The sequence below is a fragment of the Anomaloglossus baeobatrachus genome (assembly GCF_048569485.1).
Source record: "Anomaloglossus baeobatrachus isolate aAnoBae1 chromosome 4 unlocalized genomic scaffold, aAnoBae1.hap1 SUPER_4_unloc_1, whole genome shotgun sequence".
NCBI lineage: Eukaryota > Metazoa > Chordata > Amphibia > Anura > Aromobatidae > Anomaloglossus > Anomaloglossus baeobatrachus.
Window position 1 is genome coordinate 599591 of NW_027441783.1, and position 23004 is coordinate 622594.

The 23004-nt window shown below is 44.1% G+C and overlaps 1 protein-coding gene across 1 annotated transcript; it reads right to left on the minus strand.

The window, feature by feature from the left end:
• Positions 1 to 437: 437 nt before the first annotated feature.
• Positions 438 to 14178, minus strand: LOC142258734 (protein kinase C delta type-like). Its single transcript, XM_075331348.1, has 8 exons — positions 14052 to 14178; positions 13422 to 13696; positions 10165 to 10256; positions 7279 to 7341; positions 6847 to 6985; positions 5614 to 5757; positions 5024 to 5149; positions 438 to 590 (listed from the first exon to the last, which is right to left on the minus strand). Exons 1-8 carry the CDS (start codon positions 14176 to 14178, stop codon positions 438 to 440), a joined length of 1119 nt encoding a protein of 372 aa, XP_075187463.1.
• Between the last annotated feature and the right edge of the window lie 8826 nt (positions 14179 to 23004).

Consider the following 23004-nt stretch of genomic DNA (forward strand, 5'->3'; position numbering starts at 1 on the left):
AATTACCAGTAAATGTAAAACTATCATAGGCATGTGCTTAGATGTTATGATTAAACAAAAAAAAAAAATCCGGCCTCCTCATCTCCCCTTAATAGCCGGCCATCGCTCACCTTTGTATTTCTCCCTTGCCCAAGACAGCACTAGATGCTACTGCTATTAGGAGCATGGGGAAATCCATTTACTGGTAAGTAAAAAAGTGTGACACATGCCTATGACTTGAGGCGCAGATGTTATAGCGCTTACTTACCGCCAGCTGCTGGGTGGATTTGCTGGCTTCTTCTCTTGTCCTCCTCCTGGTGTCTTTCTTCCCAGTCAGGTGCCTTCAAAGAAATGGAAGTCTTCATCCCTGTGGAGGTCCCCGGTGATGTTGGACATTCGATCTTCTGGTGTTCTTTGCATTATCTTCTGGAGGCTCAGGATCACAGCATGCTCTGATATTATTGAGCTGGTGTCTTGTTGAGGGTTTCCCAGTTGACAAATGAAAACCCTCTGAACCTGGCCTGGTCCTCTGGTGTTATAGAACACCTAGCCTCTGCTGCTTCGATGTTTTGAAGCTTTAATGGATGGGAGCTGGGATTACGCTTAGTTGGCTACAAGAAAATGAGGCAGAAAAACAAAGTCATTGTGAACTTGGTGACTAATTATAGCAATCTTAGATTTGAAGTATTGAAAAGAAATTTCTCAATGTTTAAGGAATGTTTTCAAATGTAAAAAGAATATCTCAAAGACAAAACCAGCACCGCATGCATTGCATCTCAGGTCTAGTCACCTCAATGAGCTTCAATGCCATTAATAATTTATATGGATAATTATACTTTTGTCTTATCATGAATAGGATGCAGAATTATGTGCACTGTAACATGAAAGTGCTGAAGCATGGTTAGAATGAGAAATGACCAGAAAACAGTTTTTACACAAATACAATATAACCTGTCATTATAACTTCAGCTCTGGACACAGTGGCATAACTAAAGTTTGATAGGCTTTGGAATAAAATTTGGACCTGGGCCCCCCCTCCACGTACACCGACACTCGGGGTATGGGATAATGACGCCGACACTTGGCTCTTACCCTCAGCACCCAGGTTTACCATGATCTGACATCCCTTTTTCTATCAGTACCCAGCTTTCTTATGTTTTCATATCCATCTTGTCGTGGAGACCTAGCTTCCCCATGCTCTACTATACATCTTTCCCTCGGCACCCAGCTTTCCCATAACAGAGCATGGGAAAGCTGGGTGCTGAGACAATATGTATAGCAGAGCATGGAAAAGATGGGTGCTGAGGGAAAGAGCCATTTTCCGTCAGCAAAAAAACCTTTCCCATCCAGTGCTTGTATATTTGTCCCCCCCTTATATATAGTTCTCTAAACACAATACTGGCCCCCACATAGCCTTTCATATAGTATAAAGGGTCCCACATAATTCTTCATTTATTAGAATGCACCCCCATAATCCACCATGTATTATAATGCATTTCCCATAGTCCTCCATGTATAAAGTAGCCCTCATAGCCCTCCAATTATTATAATGCCACTCCCATAGTCCTCCATGTATTATAATTCACCCCATAGTTCTCCATATGTTATAATGCACCCGTTAGTCCTCCATATATTATACTGCAACACATAGTCCTCCATACATTATAATACACCCCCATAGTCCTATATGTATTATAATGCAGCCCTATTGACCTTCATATTGTATTATACAGCCCCATAGTCTTCCATGTATAATGCACCCCTATAGTCCTTGTATAAGGTGTCCTTCATATTGTATTATGCATACTCCTCCATTTATAATGCACCCCTATAGTCCATGTATAAGATGTCCTCTATGTATAATGCAGCTGCCCATAGACCTTCATGTATAATGCAGCCCCATAGAACTCCATGTATAATGCAGCCCCATAGACCTCCATGTATTATGCAGCCCCCTAGGCCTCTGGCCACCATGTACTTACTGATTTAAAAAAAACCAAAAAAAACAACAAGTACTCACCTCTCCTCGTTCCCCCGCTGCTCTGGTCAGAGCATCCTCCCATCCTGCACTTCGTGATCTGCAGTTTCAGCACAGTAGTCACGCAGAAGTAACGTCACCATGCTCTGCTGCATTGAGACGTCAAACACAGGCACAGGGGGACAATGATGAAGCATGGAGTGGAGCGCGCCGTTTGATGCTTCATCATTGCTGTGTGCGATGACGGGCGAGGGTGACCCGGTGCCGCTGCCGCTGACACCGGGGTCCCCTTGACTCACGGGCCATATAGCAGCCGCGTGGTTTGCCACAGAACAGCGCAGCTCCTCTTTCAAAGAGAGGAGCCGGCTGCTGTTCTGCAGGATGGGTGCTGGGCCCCTAACATGCCGGGCCCGGTCGCGATGGCAAGCTCTGCGACTGCAGTCATTACACCAATGTCTGGACACTTGGGCCTGTTAACAGACTTTCCAAATTGTTGTTAGCTCGATCAGTTCTGTTTTGTGACAAAAGTTTTTTTTTTTCTTCTGGCCAAAATCAGTAGTGGAGACTATAAAAAAAAGGAGAATTATGGAAAAATGTAAACTCTTCTCTGGAGGTCTTTCTGAAAAGTTATCAAGAAGTTGTGAACTTGGCCTCATGGACTGCTCATTTTAATCTTTTAAGTCAAGGTTCCTCTCTTCTAGCTCAGGCTACAGACACCTGTGCAGTGCTTTGTTGGATTTAATGTTTTTTCACCTTATAAAACTTATAACCAGTTAATTATTCGCATACAGACTGCAAAAAGGGTCTTAAAGAGGCACAATACTTTAGATTAGACATACATCACTAATTAATTAAGTTGTCCAACCAGCCCGATAAGGCCTTGTGCGCACTAGGCGTTTTTGCTGCGTTTTTAGCGGCGTTTTTTACCGCGTTTTTGTGCTGAAAACGCAGTGACATTGCTTCCCCAGCAATGTCTATGGGTTTTCATAAGTGCTGTCCGCACACAGCGTTTTTTTGTAGCTGCGTTTTTGTGGTGACCACAAAAATGCAGCATGTCAATTATTTCTGCGTTTTTCACTGCATTTTTCACCCATTGAGTTCAATGAGATGTTCAACAATGCAATGAAAAACGCATATAGCTGCGTTTCTATGACTAAAAACGCAGCTATAAACGCAAGGGGTGGGCAGTAAAGTGACGTGTACAGGAAGAGGATTCCTTCTGTTGGTAAACACAGAAGCATGAATCCTCCCGGTACCGTCACCGCTGCGTCCACAACCCGCCCGGTGCCATGTCAGCTCCGTGCGGCGCCATGTCTGGGCGGGAGGTGGAGGCAGCGGCGAAAACCAAAGTGAACAGTAGAAAAAAAAAAATATGTCATACTCACCTGTCTGCAGGGTCCCGGTGCCATGCCCGCTCCTGTCCCGGTACCGCCGCTCTGGCTGTGTGCAGTCTCCCCGGGGCACGTACGAAGCTTGCAGGACCTGGCGGTGGATCACCTGATGCAGTCACCTGACGCATCAGCTGATCGTAATTCTCGCGGTGTCGCCGGCTTTTTCGTGCCCGGCCGGCTATCAGCTGATCCTACCGTCAGGGGACTTCATCAGCTGATTACCGTCAGCTCCTGCAGCGATGGGACAGGATTAGACTCTCATCCGATTGCTCCAGGAGCTGCCGGTAATCAGCACAGACGTGAGTATTTATTTTTATTTTATTTTTTTTGCACTGATGCATCAGCTGATTGTATATTCGGCTTTTATACAATCAGCTGATGTGTGATGTGATTCACGTAGTTTAACCTGACACATCTGATCGCTTTGCCTTCCAGCAAACCGATCAGATGATATTGGATCCGGATTGGACAGCGCGGGACCCTTCACCCAGGATTACTGCGGAGGGGGGTTCTTTATTTCAATAAAGATGGAGTCACTAATTGTGTTGTGTTTTATTTCTAATAAAAATATTTTTCTGTGTGTTGTGTTTTTTTTTTTTATCATTACTAGAAATTCATGGTGGCCATGTCTAATATTGGCGTGACACCATGAATTTCGGGCTTAGGGCCAGCTGATAATATACAGCTAGCCCTAACTCCATTATTACCCAGCGAGCCACCCGGCATCAGGGCAGCTGGAAGAGTTGGATACAGCGCCAGAAGATGGCGCTTCTATGAAAGCACCATTTTCTGGGGTGGCTGCGGACTGCAATTCGCAGTGGGGGTGCCCAGAAAGCTTGGGCACTCTGCACTGCGGATTCCAATCCCCAGCTGCCTAGTTGTACCTGGCTGGACTCAAAAATTGCGCGAAGCCTATGTCATTTTTTTTTTTAATTATTTCTTGAAATTCATGAAATAAAAAAAAAAAAAAAAAAAGGGCTTCCCTATATTTTTGATTCCCAGCCAGGTACAAATAGGCAGCTGGGGATTGGGGACAGCCTGTACCTGCCTGCTGTACCTGGCTAGCATACAAAAATATAGCGAAGCCCATGTCATTTTTTTTTCTTTTTGGGCAAAAAACTCCTGCATACAGTCCTGGATGGAGGATGCTGAGCCTTGTAGTTCTGCAGCTGCTGTCTGTTCTCCTGCATAAACTAGTTCTGCAGCTGTCTGCTCTCCTGCATAAACTAGTTCTGCAGCTGTCTGCTCTCCTGCATACACTAGTTCTGCAGCTGTCTGCTCTCCTGCATACAATGAACATTTTGAAGAAGGAAATGACATCAGACCTTTTTTTTTTTCTTTTCATCAACAATCTTTAATGGCATTGTGCACTGATTAAAAACGCAGTGAGCAAAAACGCAGCAAAAAAACGCACCAAATCGCAGTAAAAACGCATGCATTTTTGTCGCGTTTTTTAGCCGCGGGTGCGTTTTTTGAGACAAAAACGCACATAAAAACGCAGCGTGAAAAAAACGCCTAGTGCGCACATACCCTAATAGTATTGTAAAGATTAACGCCATCCAAATTACTTTCCAATCCTAACATTAACCATAAAGTATAAGAGAGCCAAAAGTGAAGAGTGTTGGAGAATATGTAAGTCTTATCCAAGTGACATATCAGTAAAATATATACTTACTACAGGGATGTATGGTGGGTCCATTCTAAGGGCTTCCACTGAGACCCAATCAATACGCTGGAAGAATTGATGTTCTCGAATGTTACCATTGACTCCCAATCGCTGGACAGGATCTTTCTGGAGGAGCTGAAAATGAGAAACATATTTAGAATTTAGTAAGTGAACCCCGTGATCTGCGGAACACACAAGAATCTGAACAATAAAGATTATAACACAGTGATCACTTCATTCTGATTGCTGCTCTCCAGTAGCATCATTGAAGCTCATGTGCCCCAATGCAAAGCTCCAACGGGGTCCACAATTATTGCAAGTCTTTTATAGCATTGGTCTTTCCACATAGGCCAAAGGGACTTTTGGGGCCCCCAAGTCTCTAGGGCTCTGGTGTGATTGCACCTATTGTAATTGCACCCCTGCTGCTCTCCATTTTTAGTTGTCTGTTGTGATAATAACAAATAGCAATATTTAGTGGTGACGGGTGCAATCAATGGAAAATGTCTGTGTAAAGCGCTGTTCAATTCAATTCCAATCACCATGTCAGCTGTTAATCTGGCAACCCTAATACTAGAATCTTACACCGTGAACATACTCACCTGTTTAATGATGTCCTTGGCGCCGGAGGAAGATTCATCAGAGAGTGTGCGATGGTATGCACTCTTACTGGGCAGCATATCGTTTAGGATGACACCAAACGAGTACCAGTCTACTCCGGCGTTATACTCCTTCTTGTCCAGCATCTGCCATAAAGAATCATTATTAGTACTGCTACATACTGTATGTCACCATACTGATATGTCTCATATTGTTGTCTATTTATATAGTAAATGGCACTGTGTTTTACTAACTATTCAAGAGACAACATCCTTGTAGACATGTGCGCTAGGAGGAATGAGAGACTCTAGTCCTCCCGCTTAGTGATTGTGAAGCTTCTATAGATGAAACATTTCACACTTGTTCTGAGGATAAGTTGAAAATCCCTTAAAGTGAACCTGTCAGGAACAATATTCACCCAGAACCACGTGCTGTTCTGGGTGCATATTACTAATCCCTTCCTATCAGTCCCTGTATATAGTAGCATAGATAAAGAGATCTTTAGAAAAAGTATTTCTAAAGCTCCTTTATGATATGATAATGAGCACAGGGACAAGTCACAAGGGCGTTAGTTCCTGCGCTCACTCTGCCCTTAGCATGTTATCACGCCCACATGGATGTGCTAACATGCTATACAATGCCAATTTCCTAGCATCAACAGTGATGATGAGCAAACCTGTGTCCATTGTCACCGCCTCAGGAGCCGAGCCTAGGGTCAGTGCACATAATCAGAATGCCAGCACTTCCGGACATGTGCACTAGACCTCTCTGAAGTCGGTACGCGTGCACCTGGCTTCATAGTGCGCATGACCAGAAGTGCGGGTCATTCTGATCATGCGCACTGACCCTAAGCCTGGCTTCTGAGGCGGTGACAATGGACATAGGTTAGCGGAGCTCCACAGCTCTGATCACTGGATAGTGGCAACTGCTCAATACTACAGATCAGCTCCTATTGAAATCAACACAGGCTGATCTGCAGTTTTCTGTGCTGACCACTAAACAGCACAGAGGTTCGGCTTTCCACGCTGCTTACATCTAGTTTCCGTGAATGATGATAGCTAATCGGTGAGGATGCCGGTTGTTAGATCCCCAACAATTTTATATTGATGACCTACCCAAAGTAAGTGTCATCAATATAAAAGAACCAGAAAGACCCTTTTAAGTGGAAAAATAATAATAATAATAATAATAATAATAATAAATAATTAAAAAAAAAAGTAAAAATCTTTTCTCACCTCAGGAGCCATGTAACCCATGGTCCCAGCGTAACCGGTGGCTGTCCGGTCTCTGTGCATGTTGTCAAGAGCTAGACCGTAATCCATGATCTTAATATGGCCCGTATCAGCCACCAGGATGTTTTCGGGCTTCAGGTCTCTGTAAGAATAATAAAAAGTACCTGAATATGGAGTAGTTGTTTACTTATATCTGTGATCAATGATGACACACACTTTAATAAACATATTTTATTTTATTAAAATATTTTCATTGATGAAATTCTTTCATATGTCCTATTTGCAACACTGTGGATATAACTGCGGCTACATGTGACAGGCCGCTCATTGTAGCTTCCTGGCAGTGATACCTACTAGAAACCCATTCACAGGGCATCAATCTGCAGGCCACCAGGGTGGAGAGTTAAGTACAGGCTTTAACACTGACTCAATTACCTATGGATGACGCCCTTAGAATGGAGGAACTGGATCCCACAAACTAGTTCGGCGGCATAGAATCTGACAAAAAGAAAATGAACAAGTATCAGTTCCTGTAGATAATACACTTGTGAATTCATATTAGTCAATGTCAATATAAGCATTATTCTATATTATCCTGCTTCCAGAACAATTTTCTATTATTACTAAAGGTGAGCAATCTGGTTTGGAAAAGATTCGCCAATTTTAAATTTGGTACGAGCCTTGGCGCGCTCAGCTTGGGCTCGGATTTCCGAACACTTTTGTCAAAAGTCGGCAATGTTTGGTTATGTTTGGTAACTGTTCAGTTTGCAGATACCATCTAGACTGCCAGGACCCAACTACCACCATTTTCCCCCCTAGAAAGACACGACACCGTTCTCTTATAAATTAAAATACTTTTATTTGAATTTTCCATTTTGGAGAGAGGCATGGGGAAAAACCACTCTCATCTTTTGGCATTAAAATTTGGTCGCAGCTTTTAACCAGGCATTAACTTGCCAACATCACGGGGTTCAGGTAAATGTACCGCCATCCGGCCGGCGCGGGTATTTCACCACCACTTTTCCTACCCCTTCCGCTGCTGCGACTTAAACACAGTAAACTCAATCAAACTTGGAAAACAAAAAGGGAGGGAGGGTGGGAAACAGGTCCGGGTCCTGCAGCAGAGAGGCCGGAAGCAGGGCAGCACAGTGATATGTATCCAGGAGGCGGGGCTTAGGCCAGTCACACCACAGGAGGCGGGGGCGGCAGGTCAGTGTCTTTCTAGGGGGAGACCTCTATTTAAACCTGCATAGGGGCCAGCAGTCAGGGGGCAGCATCTCAAGTTTCTGGCTGCAGTGCCCCTCACTCACAGCCCCATCACAGCCAATATCAAGTATTGTCATGGCTGTGATTGGCCAGGGAAATCATTGCAGTCAGACTCTCATCCAGGCCAGCTTAGTAAACTTCATCAATGTTCAATGCTTTCCCCACCTACCCTCTGTGTAAAGCAGTCTGTGTTTGGTTACTCCAGCAGTGAGGACGGAGTGCAGAGCACGCCCGGAAGATAGTGTCACATCATGGGCAAGGGCAGCTGTAGTCTCCTGCAGAGGACACTTATGGCCCCACAGGAAAGGACACGCTGCTTCCAGGATGCAGTGTGTCCTGACTCCTGAACAAGTGCATAAACACTGAAAGTGAAAGTCACTGCCAGAGTGCGGAGCAACCCGCACTCTGGCAGCACTTTCACTTTGAAGCCACTGACGGACTGTCTGAAGGTAGAAAAACACGTTCTTTTGGCTAAAAGATGCAGATTTTTGCTGAAATTTATACACAAAATTCCTGCATCAAATCTGCATTTACTGGCAAAAAAACGCATCAATACTGCATCACTACTGCATAGAATATTTTGCTAGAAGATGCAGATTTGGTGCAGCAATTTGCAGCATAAATTTCAGCAACAAATCTGCATCTCCTGGTTTTTATGCGGTTTTCTGCCAAGAGATGCAGCTATAGTGCAGAAATGTCTCCATCTAGATTTCCAAGCAGCTGGGAACTCAAGGAATGTTAAAGGCTCTCTTGCAGCAGCTTTCAACACGGTAATTTTAAGGGAGCCTTTAAGTGAGCCTTTAATGTTCCTTAAGTTCCCAGCTGCTGGGACATCTGCAGGCTGTGCGCTGGTACCAGGGTTCAAAGCCTTCAGGTGTCCAAACAGGAGGGAATTCCAATAAACTTACAGGCTCTCTTAAAGGCTATTTTAAAGGCTCCCTTATGGATTCTGGATTACGCAGCTGCCGGGAGACCATGTGGCTATAAGCTTCGGTAACCTTTATGTTATATAAGTTGTATCTTGTCTGTAGTGGCAGGGACCTCAGAGCAACTGGCTTACACCTGTCACTCATCCATCCACCCAGCTCTTGATTTGAAAGTTCAAAATGCTAGGCCAGTCCCTGTGTCATGTATGGCCCATGCTTGACTGAAGTGGTAAGACACTATGGGTGCTGTGGGGCAATTGATGCCACTGTCCTACTGTCTGGTTCTAATTTTTGGAAATGTTGAGATTACAAGATGGGTCTCCAAGTTGTCTGTAGTGGCAGGGGTCTCAGAGCAACAGACCTACTCCTATCACTCATCCAATATTTTTTATGTTAATAATTTAGGAAGTTAATGGCTGTGACACAACAGTGTGGCTCCACCGTAAAACGATTTGAGCTGTATTAGCAGCTTTTAGACCCCCATTAAGGTGTTGTCTATGCCTTTGTTTTGCCTCCCATTGAATTCAATGGGTTGTTCAGCGAACCATTCAGTGAACACAGGTGAAGTCAGAGAACACGAACTGAACCTCGGGCATTTCGCTCATCTCTAATCATTAGGCTAAGCAATTTAATTTGAGTTACTTTAAAAATAATCAGAATTAATCTGAGCCCTTGATGAGACTATTATCAAATATTTCCACTTTCAGAAACAGACGGACTCGCCGGACCTGACCTTTCAGAAATGGAAGTAACGCTGTGACCGAAGTATCTAACTACCCATATATGTACAAAGTAGCTTGAAGTTTTACTTAAAGTAGTTGTCTGGTCTCAGAAGAAAAGTCTAATGTGACGGTGTAAAAAGGGCACAGTGTCAATATTCCTTTATATTTACCATGTGTTTGGGCAGTCTCGTGACTGCATGTATGCAACTTACATACTTGGGATTACATGCAGACTATACTCCTGCACTTCTCTCAATTCTCTCCTATTGAGTGAAGCCGGGTGAGACTAGTCGGCACGTGACCACATGTTTACAAACACAGGATCGCCCACTTGAACAGTGAAAACAGAGAGATCATGTGACTGCTGACATTTATTCTGATGCCGGGCAAACCATTAGACACTTTACCTGGCACTGGTGATGTCAAGCCGCCCCTTCTTCCGTAGAAGTTTGGCAAAGTCCCCGCAGCGCATGTATTCCATACCAAGAAAGAGACTCCCCTGTAACATGGAACATACTTGTATACGCATTTCTTATACATTATAGACAAATACTGTATACATATCAATATTTAAACCCTTAAGTAATGACAGATATTTTCTGTCAAAAGTAGGTGTCAGTTCCTGCATTATGATGGATATGCTCATCATGAACTTGAACTGTCACTGTGCGGAAACACAGGGACAGGTCCACGCCGGCAGCAGTCACAGACAGCTACCAGTACGACTAGTGATGTGGTGACCAATTACAGCTGCCCCTGCTCTCTGATTGATGTGATTGATTAGCCAATTTGACTAACAAATCACAGCATGTGATCAGGAGAAGTTCAGAGTTCATCTTAGCTGACAGCTGCACTCCAGCAGTAACAGCCAGGGTCGGTGACAGCACCGCTACAGGCTAATTTACCTGACAAATACTGTGATTGATGGCAATCACGGCATTTAGAAGGTTGTGAGGGAGCTCAACGCAATAACAGGGAGCCAAGGGTTGACATGGCACTCACAGGACAAACAATGACATCCTGCTTTGCCAGGTATGGTGGCCTATTAGACTGCGCCATGGCCTGGGTCTAACAGGCATTCTGCCTGTGTAAAAGAACCTACATTGACCTCCATATAATATAATTATGCTCACTTATGAACAGACAATGATAGTATTTATTTTTGAAACATTTATTTATATAGTTCAAAGGGATACAAAAAGGGATACAGCCTTGATTGTGGTGGGCTACCGTACTTTTCACTGTTATGTGTCTTTATCTATTGGTAGCTCCCAGATAAGCATGTCTATTTAGGTCAATTGTGGAGTTTTATTATGATGTATTCGGCTGTTCATTATTGTGCTTATTGTGCATGAACTCGGATTTTATACACTCTTTATATACTCCTGTTCTGTGCCAGGTCCTATGTGACCACCATATGGGTCTATCTAGGCTGCTTTTTGATGTTTTACTGTGATATAATTGGGTGTTCATTTTTATGCTTATATTGTATGAACTCTGACTATATACACTGTTTGTATACTCATACCTTGCAAGGCTTTTTTGATCATTTCAGTCTGTCCTTTTCTGACATGCTGCCCTGACTGTCAGCACATGTTTTTATGCACATTGCACTTTGTGTTGCACTTTTTGTATCCCTTTGAACTATATAAATAAATGTTTCAAAAATAAATACTATCATTGTCTGTTCATAAGTGAGCATAATTATATTATATGGAGGTCAATGTAGGTTCTTTTAGTGTATATTTGGAGACTCTCCATGTCTGTAACGATTAATATGGACTGGAATATTCAGTTTTGTTTTATTCTGCCTGTGTAATCTGACTTTTTCTGACATGTAGTTCAGCTAATCTGTGTAACTCCGCTGCTACCACTGATTAGCAGTTTGCTGATAATTATCAACACTACATTACACCACTAATTATCAGCTTCTTGTGTGCACTGTATATTATAATGCACAATGTACACAATAAGCTGCTAAAAAGTGGTGTGGGTGGGGTTATACAGAGCTCAGCATTCTGAGGAACGCAACATCTACAGCAGAGAAAACAGGAATGTTATCAATACTGCATGACAAGCGGTCTAGTAAGTGATACATCCCTTTAGGCCTCCTTCACAAGTCAGTGTTTCCGGTACGTATGGCTTCCGTATTTTTCACATAGGACACACCTACCCATTATAACCTATGGTGCTGCTCACTTGTCCGTGTTTTTCTGCAGCATGGATGACAAAGCCAATATATGTATATGGGTCTGTGAAAAACATGTACAGCTCACGGATGGCATAGTGTGCAATCCGTGCGCCATCTGTGTGCTGTACGTGTTTAACATTAAAAGTATAGGAAAAGCTTTGTGATATCTTTATGTCTTTACACATGCCAAAAAAACGTGGATGGCACACACATGACTCATTGATGGCACACTAATGGAAAACACTGACAATACCGGTATCATTTTTCTCATGCACGTGTTTTAAACACATATGTGAAGAGACCCTTAAAGAGGCTGTTCAGGTTTAGGAGAAAAGCTTGCTTTCCTTCCAGAAGTAAAGTGTTGTCTAACCATGGGCTGTGCTTGGTATTTCAGCTCACCTCTATTGAAGACTATATAGAGCCATTTTGTTCTGAACACTAATATCTTCTATACCACCAATGTACTGTTTGCCCCCTGCCAGAGGCATTGCCCATTAAAAGCAACCTGTCACCAGATTTGGTGACTATAAGCTGCGGCAATCACCAGTGGGCTCTTATATACAACATTCTAACATGCTGTATATAAGAGCCCAGGCCGCTGTGCAGAACGTAAAAATGACTTTATAATACTTACCTAAATGGTTGGTTCGGTGCAGATGGGTCAAATTGGTGGCTCCATTCTCCGGGTGCGGCGCCTCCTCTTTCAGCCATCTCCATTCTCCTTCTTCTGAAGCTGAGGTGCATGATGCGTCCTACGTCATGCACACGTGCCGGCATTGAGGTCCTGCGCAGGCGCACTTTGATCTGCCCTGAGAAGGGCAGATCAAAGTATTGTACTGCGCCTGCGCAGGACCTCAATGCCGACACGTGTGCATGTCGTAGGACGCATCATGCACCTTCAGAAGAAGGAGGACGAAGATGGCCGAAAGAGGAGGCGCCGCACACAGAGAACCGAGCCTCTCATTTGACCCATCGGCACCGACCCAACCGTTTAAGTAAGTATTGTAAAGTCATTTTTTCGTTCTACACAGCGGCTTGGGCTCTTATATACAGCATGTTAGAATGCTGTATATAAGAGTCCACTGGTGATTGCCGCAGCTTATAGTCACCAAATCTGGTGACAGGTTCCCTTCAAGCAGTGAAGCTTTTATTCCATGCAGTGACAATTGTTAAAGGGGTTTTCCACTATTATGATACTGAATACTTATCCTTAGAATAAATCATCAGTATCAGATTGGGGAGGGTCTTATCAGCTGTTACCGGCTCCTTCAAAAGTCGAATGTAAACAATGTAAGGAGTGAATATTGTTTAGTGGTCACTGATGGGTACAGCAGTACAGCTTCTATTCAGATGAATGGGTCATCAATATCAAAGAAGTGGAAAACCCTTTTAAGGCTGGGGTCACACCAGTGGGTTGATTATGCAAATCACACTCTGATAAGTGATCAGAGTATGTTCAGAAAGTGATGATACCTTGGTCTGGAATGAGAAGTCTGCGTGGACTAGGAAGGGGCTTCCAGTTGCCAGCTGAAGAACTCGCCTCTCCACCATGACATCCTCGTCATCACCAGCGGCTAGCAGGGCTCTTTTGCTAATGATCTTAACAGCAAATTGCCGGCGGGTTAAAGTATCTTCCGCCATCAGGACCTTTCCAAAACCTCCAGAGCCGATCTTATGATGGAATAGTAATCTCTCTTTGATGGAATGAGAGCTTGTGCTGGAGGTGGTTGGCCGAACACTGCTGTATCCTATCAGTGGAGATAAATGGGATACATCACTTGGCTGTACAGTATTCACAATGAGGACATCGTCAGCTCTAAGTAAAGTTTGTGCATCATGTAGGCTGTCATGAGATTGAAGAGATTGAACAATGTGAACATTTAAAGCGTTTTTCCATAATGACACTTATCACTAGAGATAAACAGAACTGGCGAGATTCAAGTTTTCTAAATCGCATGGATTTTACTGGAATATTTGATTCACAGTAAATTTATTCTCTATAAACTCAATGTCCTTTATTAACCTCTGGGGTATAGAAAGTCCCCGGGTCATAAGAACCATAAGATATAGAAAAAAAACCCCTACTAATACCACACTGCTTACTGTCTCCTGTAGGTCCTTGGTCCTTCTCACCGCTGGCGAGAAGGGTATCTTCATGCTGAGCCAGGACTTTTGGCCGCATACACAGGAATGCCCTTGTGTACTCCAAGAGTGCACGTCCTAAAGTCATGGCGCACATCATTACGTCACTATGTGTGCTTCACCTTACAGCAAGCCTTCTAAACCAGGACTTTCGGCTCTGACTAAGCCTGGGATGTTCCTGTGCATGATGGCAACTCTGTACAGGAGATCTGAAAAGGTGTTTTACCATGTTGAACCTCTCTGTAGGGTTTTAACAGCTGTCTATGTTTAATCTGGTGCACAACGCTAATCAGAAATGCTTTCTGAGTGTTTCCTAACACTAAAGTGCCCCAGGCTCGCTATAAGAAGCGCACCAAAACACGTTCACTGTACTGTTGAGTGATGACTGCCATAGACATCTGGACAGATGCTATGGCTGCGTCACTCAAGAGCAAAGGTGTAGTAAAGTGCTCACTGCAGAATGCCCAGAGGTCAGGAGCAGCGTGCACCAGAGACAAATCTACATTTTCTAATTTGTGATGGTGATAAAATATACATTTGCAGACTTCTTTTTAGAGAATCACTCCAGCACTTTTTTGTGTGTATACAGGGTTGAACTGGCCCACCAGGGTAGCAGGGAATCCCCTGGTAGGCCTCGGGCCCTCAGTGGGCCGCCATGCCTTATATAGTGTGGGGCTGAAGTACAGGGCCATGGGGCCTCCTGTTTCTCAGGTTAGGCATTTATTGGTGGGCAGACTGGGCAGCTGATCCAGGGCCCCCACGCTCTGAGGGGCCATCAGCCTTTAAATCATAAACTTCAGTGATCATACAAGTTGTGTACAATCACTGAAGTTTGCACAGTTGCAGAATGACCTTTAGTGGCATCAAAGTCATGTGACTCACCAAAGGTCCTAACGCTGCCCTGAGGACCTGCACAGATGAGGGACATAATTACTATATGAATGACAAAGGAATTCAGCTCACCCACTCCAAGTCTCCAGGCCTTCTCTCTGCAGCAAGGACAATCGGCCGGGAAACTGCAAGCATGTAAGAAAAGATCCAGCTCAGAAAGAAAGGCACTCTTCAATATAAATTTCCATATGGTTTATTCCATGTGCACACATGTGAAGGTAGGTACAGACAGCCCCTAAGCAGGGGAAAAAATGACTAGCGACGCGTTTCGACCGTATTACACGGTCTTAGTCATGTCTAAGACCGTGTAAAGCGGTTGAAATGCGTCGCTAGTCATTTTTTCCCCTGCTTAGGGGCTGTCTGTACCTACCTTCACATGTGTGCACATGGAATAAACCATATGGAAATTTATATTGAAGAGTGCCTTCCTATCTGCGCTGGAACTTTTCTTACATAATTACTATATGGGGCCAGAATGAGGGACATATATTATTGGTTTATGGTGACAAGTGGGGCATAATTACTGTAGGGGAAATTATTATTGATGAAATAAAGGTGCATTTTGAGGATACTGTCTTCCATGGAGAACAAAAGTCTGATGTAGTGTAGAAATTGGGGTAAAAGTGTGGAATGTGCTCTGAAAGTGATCAGCTACAGGTGACTGTGTTATTTTCTGCAGAGTTGCCTCATAGCAGGAAGAAGTGATGGCGGTCAGAGCCGGATGAAGAGGAAAATGAAGCCGAGTAACTTCAGCTAGAGACGTCACTGGTAAGTCAGTGTATTACATGTATACACACTATACACTATATACAGCGCTCCTGTGTATTATGTCACTGGTGATCACTGTATTACCTATACACTGTATACAGAGCTCCTGTGTATTACAGTACTGATGATAATAATAGTGTTATTAGTATTGTAGTTTTAATTCATGATCATTATTGTAGTATTATACGTCCCTGTTTGGTAGTAATATGTGGTCTGGTCATGGTGTGCTGATATTTGTCTCTTGTGTTTGGTATTATTTGGTCATTATGTTGTTTGGTTATAGTATTGCAGTATTTCTCCTTTGCATGTGGTTGTATTCTGTCACTATGTGGTCTGATTATGTTGTGGCGGTATTACTCTCTTGTATGTGGTTATATTCGGTCATTATGTGGTCTGGTCATAGTGTTGCGGTATTTCTCCCTTATATGTGGTTATATTTGGTTACTACGTGGTCTAATTATGGTGTGGCAGTATTCCTCTCTTGTATGTGGTATTATTGGTTTTGGTATAGTAGATTGTATCATGTATGGTGGTCACTTTTTCTCTCTATAAGGGGGAGATTATTTCCAGTATCTATTAAATACTTGAACATTAAACCCCTCTCTGTCCTGTGATTATTACACTGTAGGAAACATGCACTTACATAGGTTCTCCGGTCAAAATAAGTGGAAAGTAAAAACCGGTCTTATGAGCGCTAGTAATAGATCTATTAGTCTTTAGTTTTCTTGGAATTAATACAGATTTATTCGTGACAGAATATAATAAAATAAAGCTCTTGTTTTCACAACGCGTTTCAGCAAGATCCACTTGCCATCCTCAGGAGGCGCACAACCTAACAAGGTGAGTAGTTTTGTTAAACAAACATAAACATTCTATCCCACGGGTGCTTCTCATATGCGCTATCATATATTTTACAGTGACCTCCGGTCAAAATAAGTAATCATCTTTTCTAAGGCCACGTGCACACGTTGAGTATTTGGTAAGGATTTACCTCAGTATTTGTAGCCAAAACTAGGAGTGGTAAAATCAGAGGAAAGTATAATAGAAACACGACACCACTTCTGCGTTTTTCACCCACTCCTGGTTTTGGCTACAAATAGTGATGTAAGATACTGACCAAATACTGAATGTGTGAACGTGGCCTAAGGATAAGTGAAAACTTAAGCGGGCTTTACACACTACGATTTTGCTACAGCGATCTCGTTGGGGTCACGGAATTTGTGACGCACATCCGGCCGCTGTAGCGATCTCGTTGTGTGTGACGACTAGGAGCGATTTTGGATCATTACAAAAACGTCCAAAATCGCTCCTCGTTGAGATGGGGGTCCGCTCCCAAGTATCGATGCTATCGCTTCGCCGAAGTTGTTCCTCGTTCCTGCGGCAGTGCACATCGCTGTGTGTGACCCCCGTAGGAACAAGGAACATCTCCTTACCTGCCGCCGGCCAAAATACGGAAGGAAGGAGATGGGCGGGATGTTCATCCCGCTCATCTCCGCCCCTCCGCTTTCATTGGGCGACCGCTGAGTGACGTCGCTGTGACGCTGAACGGACCGCCCCCTTAGCAAGAGGCGGTACGCCGGTCACAGTGACTTCGCTATGCAGGTAAGTATGTGTGACGGGGGTGCCGGGTTTTGTGCGCGACGGGCAGCGATATGCCAGTTTCACACAAACGAAGGGGGCGGGTCGCATGCTAGCGATGTCGGTACCTATATCGTAGCATGTAAAGCCACCCTTAGTCATCAATGGGGATCTGATTGCTGGGACCCGCACTGATGGGCCAAATGTGCAACTTTTATCTCCATTACACTGGGGCTCATGTCCGACTCGACCCCTGATCCATTCATTCCCTCAGTGGCTGCCGTGTGCTGTGCTTGGCTTTTTCTGTCCGCCCCAAAGTGGATCAGTAGAGCTGCGGTCACACATCTGACCTGCTGCCACTGCATATTATAATGGGGATAAAAATTCCAAAATCTTCCGATCGGTGCGGTTTCCCCTGGTCGGATTCCATCAATCAATTAGTTATCACCTACCTAACCTGTGGATCGGTGATAACTAGTTGTTGTAGCGCCTGGTCCCGCCAGATCCCGAGGGGGGCGCTCTCCCTCACATCTGCCCAGCCCCAGCATGGCCCCCACGTGCACTCACGGTCCCAGCCGCCGGCAGCGATGTCCTTCCTCTTACCGGTCCCATGGCTCTGCAGGCTCTGCTCCTGGTTCGGGTCCTGCTGTACGTCCTGCTCACTCCCGGGTCGGGCGTCCTGCTCCAGGGGCTGCTTCAGCCTCTTCCTGTCTCCCGTCCACACACAGATCTGCAGTAAGTGACTCTAGGCTGCATGCGAGGCCACGCCCTCTTTCTTAAAGCGGTAGTGCCCCATTATCTGGAAGTGACCTCAGAGGCCACATGTTACCTAATGGGTATTTAGTTTTCGCCTCCCCTGGCAGCAGGCGCCCGAGCAACGCTCCTACTAGTGCATTGCTAGTGTCCAGGCCTCTTTGTACTACTGTTTGTATCCGTGTATCATCTACCTGTTGTTAAACTTCTGTCTCGCCTTAGTGCCATCTATACCTTTCCGGCTGTGGACGTCACCGGCCCCGGCCATACCTGCAGTGGACGTCACCGTGCCATACCTACTGTGGACATCACCGGCCATACCTGCAGTGGACGTCACTGTGCCATACCTGCAGTGGACGTCACCGTGCCATACCTACAGTGAACGTCTCCGTGCCACCTGCCGTGAACATCTCCGGTGCCACAACCATGTTCTGCCTGCTGCGGACGTCACACCCGTGCTATGCCTGGTCATACAGAGACTCCTACTACCGGTTCCTGGCTGCCGTGCATCTAGGCCCTCTGAGGAGGCACTGCACAGTTCCTGTATAGGGGTTTGCTGCTAGACGTCTTCTCAGGGGAGTCCGGTGCACGGTCCAGTGAGTCCACCTCCGGACGCTCGACGCTCCTCGGTGAGCGTAACAGTAGTCACCAAAGATCCCCCTTACTACAAACTACTGTAATCGTAAGAAATGGTATTAATAACTGCTGCGTTAAAATATGCCTAACGTAGTCGTTTAGTGGGGGTAAGGGGGTTGACTACTATAATACTAGATAAAAATCTAAATAAATAAATGAATGAATGAATGAATGAATACAACAGTGGATAGAAAGTTTTTTAGGATACCTGTGATTTTGAAGTATTTGGTATAGTCCTTAGGAAGGTGCTTTGGGCCCAAAATAAGTGAAATTCCACTAGTACAGGGAAAGTTGGAGGTAAAACTATAAGTGTAAATAGAATGGTATAACTATGAACTGAGATAGGGAAGAGAAGGAAGCAAGGTTTATAGACAATAATGTGATAATACTGACCTGTGGTAGTAGGTACAGGAAGAGCAGCAAGGTGTGCGGATAATTGATGGTTGTCTGTGGGGAAATGGTATGAAGAGGGGGAGGGGAAATGGGGGAGGGTTAGGAGAGTTTAAAAATTCTTTTTTGTTCTTTGTTATTTTTTTGTTTTTTATTATTAATGTATATTCTATGAAATACAAAATAGGGCAGTGGCGTTAAGTCTAATTTTTAATGCCTGGTTTTTGACCACTGTCTGAGCACGGTGCCCATTTTTGAGGTGGTGTGTAGAGAGAAATACACCGGGTATGGTAAGTCTTAGTGGGTGATTGAGAAATATTGGAACAAAGATCTATGCCAGACCTGGGCAAGGGGCGGCCCGCGGGCCATATCCGGCCCGCCTACTCTCTGTGACCGGCTTCAGGGCGTCCTTGCTGGCTGTCACTGATGAGGGCAATCTGACCTGTTGTCCGGAGCACCAGGCTCCGGGAGGCCCGTGGTCAGATTGCCCTCATCACACGCTGCGTGCCGGGCAGGAAACAGAGGACAGACCCTGCAGCGCCGCACAGTGTAGGCAGCGGAACGCAGGAATCTCTCCTCTCTTCCCTGCCCAACACTTTTCTCTGTGACACACGCGCGCCCTGATATCGTCAGTACGGCGCGCGTGTGTCATTTGAAAAGTTCCCGCCCAGCAGGAGAAGAAGCTGCAGCGGCGGGGCCCGTAAGGAGAGAAGCAGCGGCGGGGGCTCCTAGGAATACAGCATCGGCGCAGCCTGGGCATGTAAAAGAAAAGCAGCTTAGCGGGGGGCTCGTACGGAGGAGCCTGAGGAGGGGACAATAAGAAGAGACAGGTGAGTAGTTACTAGTAACCTTCGGGGACAATGGGGAACGGGGGGTGGGAGGGGGGGTAACTGTTGACAAATATTTGGGGTGTAGTGTATGGGAATGTAGTTTTACAGGTGTGGTATATGGGGGGGTGTAGTGGTGTAGCATATAGTGGTGTAGTTTTATAGGGGTGTAGTGGTGTAGTATAATACAGGTGTATATAGGGGTGTTGTATAATGCTACATCCCTATATACACCTGTATTATACTACACCCCTATATACACCTGTATTATACTACACCCCTATATACACCTGTATAATACAGGTGTATAAGAGGTTTTGGAACCAAGTCAGGGCGTTAGTTCAAACAACATGGAAAATTTCCTGCAAACTAGAACTAATGGTGTGGATCTTCCACTTTTTGGAGGGTGGAGTTAGAGGGGGATTGAACGCTCAGGACAAAAAAACATTTGTAATAATACATGACATAGCCATGATAGCTAAAAGATGCATCCTAAGGCACTGGATACAGGAGGAGGCCCCAGCCATAGGGGAAGTCATCAGTGAACTGCACAACCTTTTGAGGCTGGAGAAATTAGAAGCAGAAAGGGACAAGGATAATTTGACAACCAAGTTTTTTAGGAGGTGGAAAACTTTTATAGAAGTTCATTACAAACAGGAGGACATAAACCATTTAGTGGCACCCTTCAGACATACGGAGTGGTACCTCATAAATGAAACCCAGGATAGTCTGGGAAAGCTGAGGACTAATTAGCAGGGACCCAGGTGAGGGACAAAGGCGAGACAATATGACGTCATCAAGACATGATATTGGCACTAGAACTATTAGAGAATGGCACAGGGGTTCAGGGGTTTGTTTCATTTATGTTATGTTTGGATTTTTTAACTCTGATTCATTATTTGTCAATGCAATCTGAAGCGGGATTGGAGATAGAGAGGGGATTCTACCCCTTCCAATGATACTTATCGACAGCTGCAATCTTGTCTTTTGTAAATCATACTACTTTTGATACGATATTGAAATAAGTTTGTAAAATCAATAAAAATTGTTTTGAAAAAATACAGGTGTATATAGGGGTGTAGTGGTGTAGTATAACACAGGCGTATATAGGGGTGTAGTATAATATAAGTGTATATAGAGGTGTAGTGGTGTAGTATAATACAGGTGTATATAGGGGTGTAGTGGTGTTGTATAATACAGGTGTATATAGGGGTGTAGTATAATACAGGTGTATATAGGGGTGTAGTGGTGTAGTATAATACAGGTGTATATAGGGGTGTAGTATAATAGAGGTGTATATAGGGGTGTAGTGGTGTAGTATAATACAGGTGTATATAGGGGTGTAGTGGTGTAGTATAATACAGGTGTATATAGGGGCGTAGTGGTGTACTATAATACAGGTGTATATAGGGCTGTAGTATAATACAGGTGTAGTATATAGGAGTGTAGTATAATACAGGTGTAGTATATAGGAGTGTAGTGATGTAGGTTATCACAGGTGTAGTATATAGAGATGTAGTGCTGCAGATTATTACAGGTGTAGTATATAGTGATGTAGTATATTACAGGTGTATATAGGGTTGTAGTGATGTAGTATATAGTGGTATAGTATATAGAGGTGCAGTTTATTACAGGTGTAGTGTGTAGGGATGTATATTACAGGTGTAGTATGTGGCGGGTGTAGTGATGTAGTATATGGGGATTGTGTGTGTGTGTGTGTATGTATACATTGTGTGTATGTGTATATATATTATATACACACACAGTATATATATGCGTGTTTGTGTATATATATATACAGTTAGGTCCAAAAATATTTGGACAGTGACACAATTTTCGCGAGTTGGGCTCTGCATGCCACCACATTGGATTTGAAATGAAATCTCTACAACAGAATTCAAGTGCAGATTGTAACGTTTAATTTGAAGGTTTGAACAAAAATATCTGATAGAAATTGTAGGAATTGTTCACATTTCTTTAAAAACAATCCACATTTTAGGAGGTCAAAAGTAATTGGACAAATAAACCAAACCCAAACAAAATATTTTTATTTTCAATATTTTGTTGCGAATCCTTTGAAGGCAATCACTGCCTTAAGTCTAGAACCCATGGACATCACCAAACGCTGGGTTTCCTCCTTCTTAATGCTTTGCCAGGCCTTTACAGCCGCAGCCTTCAGGTCTTGCTTGTTTGTGGGTCTTTCCGTCTTAAGTCTGGATTTGAGCAAGTGAAATGCATGCTCAATTGGGTTAAGATCTGGTGATTGACTTGGCCATTGCAGAATGTTCCACTTTTTTGCACTCATGAACTCCTGGGTAGCTTTGGCTGTATGCTTGGGGTCATTGTCCATCTGTACTATGAAGCGCCGTCCGATCAACTTTGCGGCATTTGGCTGAATCTGGGCTGAAAGTATATCCCGGTACACTTCAGAATTCATCCGGCTACTCTTGTCTGTTGTTGTGTCATCAATAAACACAAGTGACCCAGTGCCATTGAAAGCCATGCATGCCCATGCCATCACGTTGCCTCCACCATGTTTTACAGAGGATGTGGTGTGCCTTAGATCATGTGTCGTTCCCTTTCTTCTCCAAACTTTTTTCTTCCCATCATTCTGGTACAGGTTGATCTTTGTCTCATCTGTCCATAGAATACTTTTCCAGAACTGAGCTGGCTTCATGAGGTGTTTTTCAGCAAATTTAACTCTGGCCTGTCTATTTTTGGAATTGATGAATGGTTTGCATCTAGATGTGAACCCTTTGTATTTACTTTCATGGAGTCTTCTCTTTACTGTTGACTTAGAGACAGATACACCTACTTCACTGAAAGTGTTCTGGACTTCAGTTGATGTTGTGAACGGGTTCTTCTTCACCAAAGAAAGTGTGCGGCGATCATCCACCACTGTTGTCATCCGTGGACGCCCAAGCTGAGTTTGAGTTCCCAAGCTCACCAGTCAATTCCTTTTTTCTCAGAATGTACCCGACTGTTGATTTTGCTACTCCAAGCATGTCTGCTATATCTCTCATGGATTTTTTCTTTTTTTCAGCCTCAGGATGTTCTGCTTCACCTCAATT